Raw genomic sequence first — 16847 nt, 5'->3', positions numbered from 1 at the left:
AAAGGCTTCAGGAAGAGCGTTCTGATTTTTCATCTCAATTTGAGATCAATAAAATCAAAACGCGTAGTGTTCCAATGTACTCTAGTAAACCTAGATTGAATTGAGCTTTTATACTATAGTAACAAGTTTACATACCATGCACAAGAAGTTCTACAGTAATTCGATTTCTCATCTTCCAAATGCAGATCAAATTTCGTTTATTGAGCCTGTAAGGTATAAAATTACGCTACCAGTGTACTGCCTTTCACTATTCAAAAGTCCTACTTGGAAACCAAATGCTCCTGGTATATTATATGTTACTGATTTCACGTCAAACGAAGAAACCGCTTTTTATAGAAGTGTTCTACCACAAAATGTTAGTATAAATTTTCAGATAGAAAAGCCAATTGACTCTAATAAGATATTATCTATTGGCGTTCCGTCTCATTTAATGGAGAAAGTATCTAATGAATTGTCAAGAACAAATACGAGTATGAAAGATTATAACTTCAATAGTCCCGATAATTGTCAATTTGAATCTGAAGGAATATTTGCAAGAGTTGTATTTATATTGAAATTGTATAGAGGATGTATAGAAGGCAGTCTTGTTACATTAGTTACACTTGACAGAGATAATATTCCGGTATTCTATTCAGAAGACAAGAAACTTGATGAGTTGGTTTCTAGGTATATGGAATATTCTAGTCCAGAGATATGTGACAGTATAGTACCACACTTTCCGATAGGAAACTTGGGGTCTCTCGGTGATTACAAGCGGCGGTTTGAGCCTGAAATCGAAACCCCTTCGTCGAAATTGTCTAATGAACCTCCCTCAAAAGTACAGAAGGTTCCAAATGGTGTAAGCCTTGCATTTCACCAGCACAAAAGTTTCGATGATACGCAAAAGCCAATTACAACAAGTACACAGCCATATGGTAGCGATGACGTGCCGTCGTCATTATGCAATAATACCCAGGCATCACAAAACTTAGATTTCAAGACCAATTCCTTCGACGACTTTTTAGTGAATAAGGTGACGGTGGACCAACTACTTAAAATTCCTCTCAACCTCGCCGATATAAAAAAAGGAACCACGTTTGAAGTTGATGCCTACATCAAGGGGATACTACCATTTGACCGATTTGTCGTTAAGCCATTCAAGAGAACTCTAAAAGTCACTCCTTTCAAATTAATTCTATCTGATAATTTGCCTAATTCGGCATTATCTGCCACTAATACTCTAGTACTCGAATTCAATACTGAAGAAGAAATATGCCATTTCCTCAGTATGAGCGAAGTAGAAGAGATGTATGACAGTATAAAAGAAATTGAATGGGCAATGGACAAACTATTATCTACTACATCGAATATAAGGGGTTTACGAATTAAAAGATCGCTTTCCACAGTTGATAAAGGATTTTTGCGGCCATATTGGACTTGTTCAAATAATTTAAATGACTTAATACACCAAGGCTAATTGTGGTATCCAGTATAAGAAGATCTATGCATGCATCTAATAATTCTATTAATAGGTTCAGGTACATTATATGCTAAGAATGTCAGATACTGCCTTTTTATTTTATTTTTTGATCACATACGCGTTTACCCAGCCTCATCAAAAAATCACATATTTAAAGGTTTGATAAGAATATGCAAACCCCAAAATAGGTTAATTGATCCACATTATTCAAATATATACTCAAATATATATTCTATTCTATTTAATCGCCTTTGAAGATTGTGATTATATCTTAAAAATTAGAAATAATTGACTTAATATCTATTAAATAAGTTTAATTTAGGTATATGCACATCCCAAAGATCTCATCGGACTTATGTCCTTCAAAATTATTAGGTCGTTCGATATCTGATGATGTTACTTCCACTGCTGATGCTTTCAAGAGCTGGGATACATGTATGGATAACAAAACATGTAAAATCATTGCAATTGTGGGTATAGTGTTGGCATCGTTGATATGCATCTGGATATTATCAACTTTGATTCAATGTATTTGCTTAGGCAAAACTTGTCTAGAATCGTTGTGTATGTGTTGTTGTCGTCCTGCAAATCGCCAACGTGTTGTTGAACAGCAGGTTCCTTATGCCAATCCAAACATGTACCCTACACCTGCACCTCATTATGCAAGAGAACCACCTGCAGTGTACGGTGGTCACAGAGGATATACACCAGTTGATGGTAACAGAGGATATGTACCAGCTGATGATTATAGTGATAAAAGCAATCCATTTGCAGAGGAGAAGCATACGTCCTACCGGGGATATAGATCCTAGGAATATGAACAACATTAATGACTGTTACGCTACTTTTTTTTCAACATTATTTTTGCTTTATAGGATTATATTTCATTTGTAATTTAGAGAATATAAAGGAATACAGATTTACTAATTAGTTTAAGCGGCTTAAGTAGTAACACTCTAGTTAAGAGAAGCCATAACATATTGTAGGTGGGTGCAAATGAGAGGACTGACAGAACTTGAAAAATCTTGTAATGGTAATCATATTTATAGAAAAGTACAAATTATTGTAAACGAATATATGTAGCTATTTAAAGTCTTTTCCAGTTTAAGGAGTAAAAATCAGGACTTTAAAACATATGTAGGCTATAAATTCTGACAAATAGCACAATTTATTCAGAATAGTTAAATAAGACTTGTAAGGAAAATAATCTCAATTATCGATAGTAAGATATCCCAATCTATTTGTAACAACTTTGATTTGAGATATATTTATCATTCGACGAAAACGGTTTATTTCGGGAATCAATTCTCTTTCACTAGTTTCGAAAGAGTAAGAACAATTTATTAGGCTCTCTAAATCAGATTTGAAATTCCAAATAGAATCTTCTAAAGTCCTAGTATATATAAACACATCTGATTGTATTTCAGGCTGGCAAGTAGTATTTTTAATTAATTTCTCCTGATTAAGTAAAAGTTCACATTCCAGATAGAATGCAAAGTCACTAATAAATTTAACATATTTCCGACGGAAGGTAATAATATTGTTTTTGAATCGAAGTAGACAGAGTTTTAATGATTTTACAGGAACAACCTCACCTTCAACGTCCGGCTCCTTAGGAGTTTCGTTAATAACGATATTAGCAAGACTTTCGATCTTGTTTATTAAGTTCTGAGCTTCATTTAAATAACTGTCAAACATCCGTGGACTTATCACCAGAATTGTCTCTTTAATTCTTCCGAATTCATTAAAGTCTACAATTTCTGGAATGTTCGTAATTAAATCTGTCATAGACGCCATTTGAAGGGTATACTCTAAAAAACTTTAATAGGACCAACCCGAAAACTAGAATAAAGAGGGCTTAATTGCCTATTTATATGTCAATAAGCATAATATTATGTTACGAAATCTCATTCCTAAAAATATAGGATCATCTTATTTAATTTAGTATGTTGAAAGAAAAATATGCTTCACTCTGCATAATTAGGCATTTAGACTATCACCATCAACTATTTCTAAGCGTTTAGTTTGGGAAATTAAGTATGGGGCAAGAGATTAAAAATAAAGAGCCAAAATGAAAGAGTTCGTATCGCAAATAATCTTTCTGATTTACTTGTATGCGACGAATAACACACATTATAAATAAACAGAATCGGAAAGAGTTGGCAATATAATAATTAAAGTAATTTATTTTGTTTTATTTATCTTAAATATATGAAAAATGTAGCAAAATATAAAATATATCAAATCCCAGATGAAGCCCTAAACACCATAAAGTAATAAACTAAGTGAAAACAAACACGAAATAGAATGGTAGAATTTGAATTTAGAAGACACAAATTCACTTATTCTAAGTAGAATTAAAGCTCCTCCCTGAAATTACTAAATGTATACCTCAAATCACTTGAACTTATTAAACCAACAGCATCTCTCAATTTTACTTTTAACAACATCCTTTCATTTGGGCGATATGGAGTATTGTATCCATCTAAATACTTCTGACAGTCTTCTTTACTTAAATCGTCAATATCTTGAACAGTCTCAATAGGAGGTAACTCGCCTTGTGTGTTCTCTAAGTTTATAAATGGCACAGGGGCAACAGTATAACCATTATTTCTTCTGGTTACATTATCCAAAAGAGCAAGTTTGTACTGTATCATACGGAAACCAGTATTCGTTGAAATGGTTAGATCATTCACGTCTCTACTAAGAATACTAATATCTTCCTTGAGCTCATCCTTGACTGACTTTATTTCATCCTTGACTGAATTAATACCATCTAAAAACCACTGAGGTGGTTCCGACATGGACTGAACAACTCGTGGAACTTCTGAGCTTATCCTGTCATCCACAAGTTTAATGATATTTTGGCTAATTATTTCAGGAACTTGCTGAAATATGCTATCTGTTGCGCTTGTCTGGTCAACTAAAACGAAATTGAGAAAGTAATTAATTCAATATATAATACTTGAATATAATATATTTTACATATATGTTTTCGTAGTTGTAGCTCTAGTGTATTTATATGTACCATATTTACGGCTACACAAATGGGAATATATTTCTCACAGTTACCCGATTTTGATTTTTTAACTGATTGAACTTAAAATGGGCACTTATAGATGCACGTAAAGACATACGGAAACGAGTAAAAACATGTAGCATATAAAAACAAGTAGTCCTTTGAAGTGTTATTATTACTATTTGTATTCTGCGTTTTAGTCGTAATAAATTAGACTTTCTGTTCCGCCAAAAAGATAGCGCTAACAGAGTGAGAAATAACTCCTGTGCATAATATTTACAGAATAGCAATTGGAGCCCCTTACTAGATGTAGCCTATCATATTAGTCAGACATTTAAGTTCCAATAAATATTTTAACCGATCGCAACCAGGAATAGCTTGAGTAAAGGGAAGATATTCAATGAGCGTACCACTTGATTTTGAGAAAATTAAAATGGCTGCAAAATATATTGCGAAAATACTTCTTACTACTTCAGATATTTGATTAAGAGTATGCAATTAATCTGAGAAGATAAAAATCAAATTGAAGACTGAAAGGTATTTCTTTGAGTTAGGGACAAAATTCATCTCCAGATATAATTGGTTTAAGATACAATAGGTTAACATTCATGTATTGCAAGTTCAAGCAATTATATTTTCTATAATAGTAAGACCTAATTAAGTAATCCTAATCTTCTCAAATCATCACATTATTGTACAGAGAGCAATGATATTTATCCAAGTTTGATTAATATTCTCTTATACCGCTGTTATTATTAATATGTGTTTTTTATCAATCAATAGATTACTACAAGAACTAAATAAATAAATGGCTACTTAAGGATAGAGCCATTGGTTGTTATTTGAACACTATTGGTGGGGAACAGGGGGTATCAATTCTAAGCTAGTATAGAATCTCATAATCGACAAGCTGTATCAACCAGATAACTTTGGCTTGTTTTCCCTTACCTATTCTATATCAATTCTTTAGATAACACTTCTTAGCATGCAGCGAATATACTTCCATATAAGTTTGACGTATATTTGCAAAATTTATTTAACCTTCGTAAAATTCTTTCCTCAGCTAATGCACTATTCTCAAATTGTATGAAGTACTTTAGTATTTTTTGTCCTAGCTATGTCACTGTGCACTTTTACATTAGTATTGTGCATTATGTCTTATTGGAGTTTCATTCTTTCATAGATATCTTCGTTATCGATGGTAATGCAATCATCGTTGATCTAGGTATTTCGTTATGACAGACAGACTAATTGTATGATAATGACGCCGATATTGAATTAACCATCTGTCTTGTTTGAAGTACCAACTATTGGAGCTAGAAGCTGTCGTAACTCATAATTTCACATTAGTATGTTTTTAAACATAGATCGTCAATTCCTATCAAAACTCTTGGATAGCCTTTGATCAACTGGTCGTCCGGGTTCAATAACTCTCGGAAATATATTTGCATGTCAATTTGTTAACACTTACATTTCATGAAAGCCATATGGACATCAATGTCCCCGAATTCACCGAGCTACATTATTCAAATAGTTCAGGTCAAATTTATTATACATGTTTCTATGTGATTACCAATATAAACAAACACAGGATGGAAAGAAAAATTTATGATGGACGATGTTTAACATTGTAGAATAATTCAGCAGAAACTTGATGTACTTAAAGTACCGCGACAAGGCGAATAAAATTGACTATTCCGAAAAGGAAAACGAACATTATATGAGCTGCGATGTCATGTCCTTGAATGTGATTTCGATTTTTGAAATGACATCCCAGACGAAAACAAACTGACCGACTAGATGATTGTACTGTTCTATTTTATCTAATGCAGTATATTACCAATATACAAAAAAACTAAAAAAACTAAATAAAATCATTAACCAATAAGAACTAGTAATTTATAGTATAATATACTATATATAAAAGCAGCAATATATAATAAATGTATAACGTTATGGTTTGAAAAATAAATATAATTCTTTAAAATTAAACAACTTAGTATCACCTATGAACATGAATTCAGATATTCCCTTCTCTCCGTGCACAATCACTGTGCCTCAGTTTGCTCGATTCATTCTTGCAAACAGATTTAACCGACCATTAAGGTTTCGTCGTCAGTGAAATCGTAAGCTGGAATTTCCAAGTTCAATGGAGCTGGACCTCTTCTAATTCTACCAGAGATATCGTAGTGAGAACCATGACAAGGACAGAACCAACCACCAAAATCACCGGCTTCACCGATTGGAACACAACCCAAATGAGTACAGATACCCAACATAACTAACCATTCAGGCTTCTTGACACGGTCAGCATCGGTTTCTGGATCTCTCAAATTAGCAACCTTAACTTCATTAGCCTCGTCGATTTCATCTTGTGTTCTGTGTCTGATGAAAACTGGCTTACCTTGCCACTTCACAATAACATTCTTACCTTCTGGAATAGCACCCAACTTGACTTCAACCTTAGCCATAGCTAAAACATCGGCAGATGCGGATAAAGAAGACAAGAAAGATTCAACGGTAGACTTGGCACCAACAGTACCCAATAATCCCATAGAACCCACCATGAAGTAAGTGAAGTTACGGTTCTTTTCTTGAGATCTATTGTTTAAGTAACTGCTAAAGTCTGGTTGGTCGTACTTGGACAATGCAGAAGTAGTGGTGGATAAAGTTCTGACGGAACCTATAATTATGTTAGTATATATTGTTCACAATGTACGTCTAATAATGAAGTTGTTTCAATTACCCGCTACCAAATTTTTCACTATTAGAAACAAGTATATCAACACCTCATCATTTCAATTTTCTTGTATTGTTACATACTCTTCAATCCTAATCCATTTCTTAAAGATCTAAAAGCAAGGGATGACATCTTTAATTAAAGTATACAATTAAATAAATTGTTGTGATACGTTTTCTACCAGTTTATGTAAGTATAAAAGTCACTAAAGTTCAAAATTTGTTTTTGAGCTTTTTTAATTGGCTCGAAAGAGGATTCGCTTCAAACCGGGTAACAAATTATATATCACGTGATAGTCAAATCCGTTCGCCTATATAGTTCGATTGCAAATACTGGCAGGGGAAATTGGGTATTAGGGGTCATATACTGAACTATGTAGGTGTTATAAGTTATTTAATACCAAAGCCCGAACTCTCGTTCACAGCTGTCGTCAATTTGGACAACATTTTTTCTCTGGATGAGTACTCATACAATGCGAGTTCATTGAAGCAAGTGTGAGCAACTGGCAATCTGTTACTGTCATTGCCGTTTGCTAGTCTGCTTATCCTGAAATTCAAATTCTGTATACCAGTTGCTGGCACTCTGTCGGAACCGGTAACGAAGGCCAAGACCTTTTTGTGTTGTTTGTAGGATAGATTGTCCATGTATTCCCAGAACCATTTGACTGGGGACGAGTTTGTGGCGTGGTCGTTGTCCTTCCAGCCGGAGTATTTAGTTATGGATCTGAGGATGGCGACATCAATTTTTTCCTCGTCGCTACCGCAAAGCAATAATTCGATTTCTTGGGGCAGGAAGAGCGACAAGGCATTTCCACCGATGACATTGGAGAAGCCTTTGACAAAGAAATTCACTTGGTTGGTTATGCCGTCATACATGAAGAATTTGGCGTACTTCTCGATATACTTCTCTCTGTTTTCGACCGTGACTATAGTATTTGTGCCTTTGGGTATCAATTGCTTGGTGTGAACCTTGCCGAGAAAATCGGTGTATGAAACTTCAAACGTTAGTTCCATGGTCATCAATTCCTCGTTACTGTACTCCCTAAGTTTTAACAAGTTTGAAGCAGATACAGGGTATAGTTTCTGGTAATCGCTGAGGTCCACCGGCTTGCCTAGAAGTAGCTTATATAGGGCAGTAGGGAATTTTAGATTTAATATGGTAGAATTGTAAATTGCTAAGCCCAAAATAGCTCCAAATAAATAGTACATCTCATAGTTCTCAATAGGCACAACGTTAAACCACAAGAGATTGGAGTCTTCGATATTTACAAATATTCCCGCCTGGGGACTGAATAACTCTCTGGTTAACAATAAAAACCACTCCTTCTTGATTCCGCCTGCATCGACTCCTGGTTCGTCAATGAACTGTACTCTTAAACTTTTCTTTAGATTGGTAGGATTCATTTTAATGCATCTAAGTGAATCCTGAACGATGTATTCCCGGCGGACCCTAACTTTGAAATAGACATCAATTGCAATCCTCTTGTCAAGAGAGTTTATAAATGCTTCCTCTGCTTTTCTTTCCATTTGTCTTCTAGCCTCATATTCCAATATGGATATTTTACTTCCTAACGATATCAAAAACGGGTATTGGCAAAAAAAATACGAAGATGATTCGTTAAATTTGAACGAATTATTATGACCATGGATATAGTCAATTACAGTTTGTAGCTCCGGTTCTTGAAGATCATTTGGCGGCTTAACGTTAGATTTTTTGTTACTCTGCCACGAATCAAAGTCTAGTTTAATATTAGCAAAATCAAGCAATGAATTGTAAAATATACTAACCAGTAACCTTTCGCTATCATCGCGTATATAATTCGCCCTTATGAAAGTTGAAAGGAATATTGCAGCAGTCTTCAAATGCCAATCATTGGCATATTGATGTATTTTTATTTTCACAACCGATTCCTTCCTAGATTTCGATCTAGATAAAATTGACCTACTTGGTATTTGGTTCACCGATGGATGAAGATGACTAGGAGGTCGGAAATCTGAGGGGGGTATTTCTTCAAGTTCGTTTTTCAATTCGATATTGTCCAAGTATTCGTAATCAGTAGGATGTTCATGAGGTCGAGAAGACGAGCTCAGACTTTTTCTTCTAGACAAATGTGGGTTATTAGCAATATGAAAATATTTCTTAAGATGGAATGTTATATATAGATTTATGAGATCAACCTTAGACAGAAATTCCCGTTTGTTGAGTTTTGAAAACCAACTGGCTATATAGTTATTCTGCGACGTAGAATTGAATTGCGCCATAATCCCAAACACCCTTTTCAAAATATCATAACATAGGGTCTTAATCTCAGGTACGTCTATCATTGAGGTAATCTTGGTGGAAGTACCTTTTTCGTAATTCACCAATGCATTCGAAAGAAATGGAATTTCCAAAAGAATCAATAGCCAAAGCAAATTCCTAGCATCATCATCCTGATACACTTCCACCCGTTTCAACAACTCACACGCCCCGCTCAATGCACTATACAATGGCCTCTTGGTAGGCAAATGAGTCAAAAGTATGAACATTGACCTAATGTCTTCCATGTTCAAATTTGCAGTTGAGTAGTGGATTTTCTTACTGGATTTTTTGACTTTAAAGGAATTATTCAAGCATGGATATGACTTGAAGGCCAGAAATAGGTAACTAGAAAGAGGTTCAAATATTTCATGTGTCGACTTAGAATTGCCTTGTCTACATGCCTCGTCTGCATCATGCACACATATATCAAGCATTTTCTTCACCCTTCTGAACGATAATACGTGAGGATATGTGCTCGGATCTGGTTGACATCTTGGTTCATTTATGATAACATTAGTGGTATTACAAACAGAACAACGAAATTTATGTTTCCCGCCCGAATATGATACAACTGTTCCACAACACTTGCAGTTCTTGATGCATACTTCCCCTTTATGCAGCAGTCCTTGATGTGACCCTTTTTTGATGCTGCTACTATTTTCCTCTGATATCTGACTAGTAGAAGATGACTTAAGGGGAGGGTTCTGAGGTTTGAATCTATCCAACAATTTCCATTGAGAATTTGATCTGCTAACTCCATTCTTCGAGTTGGAATCGGGGTTTTTGAATTGACTCGTAGGTGGTGTCCCCGAAGTACCACTTTTTCTACGTAGCATGAATGCTTACTCAATGTGATATCAATAGTAACTAAAATGGTCACGGGTTCAAGATAGCGTCTATAATATCAATCTATCGTAGTTTGCCTTATTTAATTTCAGCTTCAAGAAGGACCCTTATCATAGCCACAAAGGAGATTTGATTTGCAATTTATCAAAATAGTATTCACACGACCATTTGATTGCAAAGCTCTTTTCAGTAGGGTATAAGGCTATATCATCTTTAACTGGATATTAGAATGGAACACTAGGCAGTTGTACATACGGTTTCTCTATTTGATATAGAATGAACTATTTGTTGTCGGAAATAAGGCCTCCCAACTGCATCAATCGCTCTGTATACGCTAATATTTTTACCAAGCAAAAGGCATCGCTAGTTGTGAATAAGGTTAATCAATTGGAGTTTTATGTTGTACATACGGAATCAGAAGAGCCATGTCTTGAATTAAAAGATGTATTAACTATAGACGAACCATTGCTGGCTGTAATTCCGTTCCAGCCGCCACAATTGAAGAATGAATGGCTTATGGTTCTTACTGAGTCAAATGCATTATTCTATATCGGATATAATCAGGAAACGGAGAATTTTGTTCGTATTAATGGAGCGGTTCTTAATGGAAGTGGTCAGCAGCAATTGCTTGATGTAGAGCCCATTATGATGTCCAAATTTACTGAAGAATCGGGGTATTTTATAGTGCATTGTTTCCAAGGAATGATTCAGCTATTGGTTCTCAATAAGGATACCAAATTTGATACGTTACTAGTGGATACTACGAATAAGCGTGGTAAAAAGAATGTCCCGCGCAATGATGCGTGGAATGCAAATACTACGGCTATTGGGAATATTGTAGTTCACCAAATGGTGATTTTACAGAATACAAATAAATTTGAGGATACACTAGCGGTGCTTTATCGAGATTTTCAGTATAATTATTCGTTAAGATACTATCGCATATCCCCAGAGGAAGGCAAGCTTCTGCTTCTTATTCAATTCGAAGAATTTGATGAACCTCCTACATGTATTATAGCGCCAAAAACGGGAGGGCTTTTAGTATTGACTTCGCTTCATATTTTTTATTTTGCTAATCCAATGGTAAACTTGCAACTTAAAAACGAAGGTGACAGTATTTTCCTTTCACGTAATGGGGAACAGCAATTGGTCGTCAAGAAATTAGACTCTAGTAGTTATTCGGAACTAATGACTAGTAGCTTTACCAATTATACTATTATAGATGACAATAGGATTTTGGTTGTAACCAATACTGGAATGTCGTATATTATTTATTTTGATTCCAAATTTAATGGAAAAAGAGCGGAAGTTATCAGTTCCATCAGCCTTATTGAGCTAGGGATGACTACTGTTGCTAGTGACGTTCATCATATCGATAAGAATATATTTTTTGCCTCCTCCAAGTTATCTCAATCAATATTATTCGAGATACTTCAACAAAAGCCATTCATTAATGTCTCTCAATTTATTCCCTCGTCTCCACCTTTATTAAATATCGATACTAAATTTACCGGTATGCAACGGACTCTTTTGACATGTGGTGGTGGTTATGATAGTGGTGAATTTAGAAAAGTTCATAATAATATTTTTGAATTAACTTGTATCAAGCAGTTTGGTACAGCCTTAGATACCAGCCAAATATTGTTACTTAACGTGCAGAATAAAACTTATCATATTGCCACTAAGGATATGAATGGGAAGATTAATGGAGAATATCTACTTGAAGCGAAGGGGTCTAATTCAGCTTTCAGGAAACTTGGTGATTTTCAGTGTGGCGTTCCTGAGCTAGTATTAAACCAGAGAATAATAGATGGTGATAGGATATCTGCGACTGAGCAGGGATGCTACATAAATAATCAGGCGGTGACAAACGAAAGGATATTTTATTGCAAAATTATGGAAAGTGGTACATTTGTATATTTGACGTCCAAAAATGAAATTTACATGCAAAAGGGGACACATATTATTAAAAGGTTTAACTTAGCGTCCGAATTCAAACAAGTAACTGAAATTGATTTGGTTCATATTTGCGACAACAGATTCTTGTTATTAGCGGCTTTCGATGATGGGTCTTATGAGCTACATATGATTTCGGAGGATTTGCCCAAGGCCAAAATCCTTCTTCAAGAAGCCGTATTTGATTCGACTAATGGGATTTCTTCTTGCGCTATCTTATTAGAAGATAACGTCGTATCTTCATCTATATGGCTTCTTTTCCTGTCTGGAAATGGATCAGTTGGTCAAGTCTATTTTGATTTGAATACTGAAGTAAATAACAAACAAACAGTTATATCACAGTGTGCATCTGGGTTACCTTATAGATTTTTCAAGAGCAAAAATAACAATATTCTTATGGCTGATACAAACCAGATATTCGGATTATTTATTGACGAAACAAATTTCTACAAACTTGTTCCAATTGCTGAGGTCAATAATATTAATAATATAATTTTTTTAAATGAAGAAGAACTCCTCGTGTCTACGAGTATAAACAAGGTAACTTTGTATTCGTTAAAGAAAGATTCTAGCAAATATGCAAACGATACTATAATGTATTCAAATTTATCAAATACCAAATCGTTACACATTCCCCATTCGAATTTGTCAATACTAATTTGCTTTGAAAATAAAATAAACTCAATCAATGGTGAATACCAAAAATACTCATATTTGAAGCTAATTGACGATTCTTCAATGAATGTTGTTGACATTTTCGACTTTGCAAATAATTCCTCTTGGGATATAGTTGACATATGCATGGTTCCAAGCGGTATGGAGCTGATGATTCCAAAACATTCATTCGTTATTCTAAGTAATAGCCCCAATAAGAATGAGATACTCCTGATATTCCATATTAAAAAGAATAAGATAAAGAGGCTTTCGCTGATAGATATACTTGGTTTATCTGATGGTTCTGAATTAATATCACAGACTGTACGACTCATTGATTGTGATAAACTCAAGTTTATTGTTGGAGGCAACATCACTTTCATAGTAGACTTGATTTATGACCCAGATAGGAGTAATTTAGTCTGGCAGTTACTTACAGGTTCGATTGTTCAATTGCCTATATATGCACTTGGTGCTATTTCAACTGATAAATATATTATAATGGGTGATATAATGAAGGGTTTATATATTGGAGAGCTTAATTATCCTACTGATGATGACCATGAAAGTGAAACCAATGAAGCTCACATCAAGCTCTCTATGCTGAAAATACGATGCAGCTTTGATCCATATTTTCTCTCAAGTTTTGATGCTGTCAAAAATATTGAAGACCAGACTGAGGTCATCTTTGGTGACTCCTTGGGTAATTTGTCTTCCCTTCAAATAAATCCCGATAACAATGAAGCAGATCAAACGTTTGCATTCAATATCGGAGAACAGATTAATATTATTAAGGTCATCGATCATTCCGCCCAAAAACAAAATTTTGCGTTGAAATTCGATAAAGTTAATGAAATCAAACCTCTTTTGCATACAACTGCTGTTATTGGTACGGTTAATGGTGGGTTATATTGTGTGAGCAAAGTTGTTCAAGAATCAAGAGAAGACATCGAAAAAATCTTAGTAAAATGCCAAGCAGAGTTGATTTCGTATCTGAAAACTCTAACTTTGACAAATAAAACAACAAAGGCGCTCAATTATAGTAATTGGCTCTCAACAAAAGATTGGAGAACCTTATCTAAGAATGAATCTGGAAATTATATAAGAAAAGATGCTTTCGGTATGTTTGATTTGGCAATAATAAGAAAATGGCTTAAGCGCGACCATCAGCTTAACAATTCTGGTCAACGAAACAAAACAGATGAAGAATTGTTGAACGACATGAAGACAAGTCTAAAAGTCTGTTATAAGAACAAAAGGCTCCTACAAAGATTGGTCTACGAGAGTAGCTTACTATGAATGCTGCATTTAGTAGTTCTTATTTGTCAACTACACGACTTTTTTGTTTTTGTCGTTTTCTAGAAAATTTACATATTATTGAATACTAAATAGAATAAAATAGCATAAGCCTAACCGTACAATAATTCATCATGGGTGATCAAGAACCATCGACTTTGAGTCAGAAGTTTGATGACATTGAGATGTTGGAAATTCCAGATGACTCAGCATCTTCAGAAACAGAATCGTTCAGCGATAGTTCCGCATCAGAACCATTGAAAGATAAACCTTCAAAACAAGACTATATAAGATTGCAAGATTGGTTAAAGTCAGATGATGTTATTGAGTTTCAATTTGATTCAGGACAATATAAGGACAGTTTGACCCAAAATGATGTTTCAAAGTCGTATACTAAATATATAAACTCATTGTTCAAAATAATTGAAGGATTTACAAATGATGATATTACCCGAATTGATTTAGAAGATGACGAGGATCCTATTGGATTGATTAGCACTTCTGCAAAATTTGGAAATAGTGCCAGGAAAGCGCAAAGAATGCATAAAATCGATGAAGCATTTACTAAAATTGTTGAAAACTTAACTCAATACATACACGATATAGAAAGCATTGGCGTTGATGACGAGACAACAGAACAATTTTATTATTTATTGAGTATACTAGACTGTCTTCATGCTAATTACTTTTGTTCTGATACTAGAATGAAGCCAGAATCGATAGCTAAGTGGATTAATAGATTTGATTATAAACCTGATAAAGAATTGGTGGAGTCTGTTATGGTAAACTCCCCTAAGCCTTATACTCATCCCCAATTTTGGAATACTTACTTATCGCAACTAATCACTAGAGGTCTACTCACTCAAGCAATTGCTGCAATAGAGAAATCACAATATGAAGAGTTAGAGGAAAATGCTCCAGAGTTGTTCTCAGTTATACAAGACTTCTCAATGTTATTAAAAAACTATACTAGTATGTCCATGAAACATCAATTTCATGAGTGGAAACTATCCTGTTGTGAGTTTAGAGATTTGTTTCTGAAATTTAAAGCCAACATAACTGACTCAAAAGATTTAATCATCCTTAATCAAATTTATGATTTATTATGCATACTTACTGGCTTACCTAAAACAATTGCTATACATTGCGATAAATGGTATGAAATATATACGGCATTGTCTTTATATCAAGTTAGAGATGATGATAAATTATTTAAAGATTACTTTAATGTTGCAATTAGTGAGAAGCCTCCTGCTTTGATTGAAGATAGTGATGTTTTAAGTATAATAAGTGAGCAATGCTTTGTTAATATTTTAGAAGAAAAATTCTTAAAAATGTTGGTATCTGTTGACACAATCGACTCCGCTACTGCTGCATATGTTGCAAGATTGCTTGAGCTTAAAGGATTATTGAACAATTATTATTCCGCCATAAACTCTAAGGATTTACAAGAATTAATTAACAGGAAAACTATTTCAGAATACTTATTGACTACACATGCATACCAATGCTTAAACTCACATTATTTAGTACCCGTTGGGATTGGGTTGCTATCTAATAACGATATTTCTAGTTCCTCACAATCATCCGTCAACAATCGTAATACAATATCAGAGTTCTTACCGCATTATGAATGCAAAACTAATGATGACTTAGAATGGACTTTGACAATATGTGCCAAATTGAACTTAATTCACACTGCTCGAAAGTTGTACCAGGTTTACGGAAACAAATCATTGAAGGATGGCTATCTTTATGAGTCTCTAAATATGTTTGTTAATTGCTATGATCCAGATTCGATGACTAATGAGTCAAATGAGGGTATGAAGCAAGTTCATCATATTATCTGGGATATCGTCTTTCAAGATAGTTTGGTGAATAATAGACCGATTAAGGATGAGTTAATAAATAATATTATATGTCATAAAGTTGATACTGGCTTTGAAATACATCCTGTCATAAGGCAATGTCTTTCACCATACGCTGTTTTAGTGGAATTTTTCAAATCGTTGGAGCAATCACGCAGTACCACTGCTATGGATAATTTATCCAAATTAGTGCATTTAATAAGATTTAATCACTTACCTAAAAAATTTTACCCACTATTATTATGTCAGATTATCCCTTTCTTAATCGACTCGGGTATGAAGTTCCAATTGCCGGACTTAATTGTAATCATTGAATTGATTGATACATTTGAATTTCAAGCTAATGATGATGAATACACAGAGGGCGAAAGCTTATATAAATATTCGATCAGCAATATCGAAAATACAACCGAGAGCTACGACTGGAGAAATATCTTGCAAAAAAGTGGCAATACCTTGCCCAAAGATCTCAAGTCTTTAATAAAACTATTAAGAAACGAAGTGGTTGCTAAAATTGGTAAGGTATACGTAGACCACATGTAATATATATATCTCAAATAAACATTTACAGATTGTTATGAAAACGTCCTTACTCTTAAACTATAAAAAGGTAAAGGAAACAAAATAAACATGGTGTGCAAGTGCTTAGCCCATCATAATTCCTTACTTGTCTATAAGATAACTAAGAAATCAAATACGCGGTAAAGG

General features: G+C 34.3%; 8 protein-coding genes across 8 annotated transcripts; 4 read left to right on the top strand and 4 right to left on the bottom strand. All coding sequences in view use genetic code 12, as the record gives it.

The window, feature by feature from the left end:
* Positions 1 to 136: 136 nt before the first annotated feature.
* DEHA2F11814g (DEHA2F11814p) lies at positions 137 to 1456 on the top strand (the record flags this gene model as incomplete). The annotated part of the gene is made up of 1 exon (XM_460877.1): positions 137 to 1456. One exon carries the CDS (start codon positions 137 to 139, stop codon positions 1454 to 1456), a length of 1320 nt encoding a protein of 439 aa, XP_460877.1.
* Positions 1457 to 1785: 329 nt separating this feature from the next.
* On the top strand, positions 1786 to 2271 carry DEHA2F11792g (DEHA2F11792p; the record flags this gene model as incomplete). The annotated part of the gene is made up of 1 exon (XM_460876.1): positions 1786 to 2271. The coding sequence occupies one exon, from the start codon at positions 1786 to 1788 to the stop codon at positions 2269 to 2271; it is 486 nt and encodes a 161-aa protein (XP_460876.1).
* A 397-nt stretch (positions 2272 to 2668) lies between these two features.
* On the bottom strand, positions 2669 to 3256 carry DEHA2F11770g (DEHA2F11770p; the record flags this gene model as incomplete). Its single annotated transcript, XM_460875.1, has 1 exon — positions 2669 to 3256. One exon carries the CDS (start codon positions 3254 to 3256, stop codon positions 2669 to 2671), a length of 588 nt encoding a protein of 195 aa, XP_460875.2.
* A 560-nt stretch (positions 3257 to 3816) lies between these two features.
* DEHA2F11748g (DEHA2F11748p) lies at positions 3817 to 4263 on the bottom strand (the record flags this gene model as incomplete). The annotated part of the gene is made up of 1 exon (XM_460874.1): positions 3817 to 4263. The coding sequence occupies one exon, from the start codon at positions 4261 to 4263 to the stop codon at positions 3817 to 3819; it is 447 nt and encodes a 148-aa protein (XP_460874.1).
* Positions 4264 to 6568: 2305 nt separating this feature from the next.
* DEHA2F11726g (DEHA2F11726p) lies at positions 6569 to 7350 on the bottom strand (the record flags this gene model as incomplete). Its single annotated transcript, XM_460873.2, has 2 exons — positions 6569 to 7161; positions 7302 to 7350. The coding sequence occupies 2 exons, from the start codon at positions 7348 to 7350 to the stop codon at positions 6569 to 6571; spliced, it is 642 nt and encodes a 213-aa protein (XP_460873.2).
* A 257-nt stretch (positions 7351 to 7607) lies between these two features.
* On the bottom strand, positions 7608 to 10355 carry DEHA2F11704g (DEHA2F11704p; the record flags this gene model as incomplete). Its single annotated transcript, XM_460872.1, has 1 exon — positions 7608 to 10355. One exon carries the CDS (start codon positions 10353 to 10355, stop codon positions 7608 to 7610), a length of 2748 nt encoding a protein of 915 aa, XP_460872.2.
* Positions 10356 to 10641: 286 nt separating this feature from the next.
* On the top strand, positions 10642 to 14274 carry DEHA2F11682g (DEHA2F11682p; the record flags this gene model as incomplete). The annotated part of the gene is made up of 1 exon (XM_460871.1): positions 10642 to 14274. One exon carries the CDS (start codon positions 10642 to 10644, stop codon positions 14272 to 14274), a length of 3633 nt encoding a protein of 1210 aa, XP_460871.2.
* A 131-nt stretch (positions 14275 to 14405) lies between these two features.
* On the top strand, positions 14406 to 16682 carry DEHA2F11660g (DEHA2F11660p; the record flags this gene model as incomplete). The annotated part of the gene is made up of 1 exon (XM_460870.1): positions 14406 to 16682. One exon carries the CDS (start codon positions 14406 to 14408, stop codon positions 16680 to 16682), a length of 2277 nt encoding a protein of 758 aa, XP_460870.2.
* Between the last annotated feature and the right edge of the window lie 165 nt (positions 16683 to 16847).

The sequence above is a fragment of the Debaryomyces hansenii genome, assembly GCF_000006445.2.
Source record: "Debaryomyces hansenii CBS767 chromosome F complete sequence".
NCBI classification, from domain to species: domain Eukaryota; kingdom Fungi; phylum Ascomycota; class Pichiomycetes; order Serinales; family Debaryomycetaceae; genus Debaryomyces; species Debaryomyces hansenii.
This window is presented reverse-complemented; position numbering and strand designations above follow the sequence as displayed.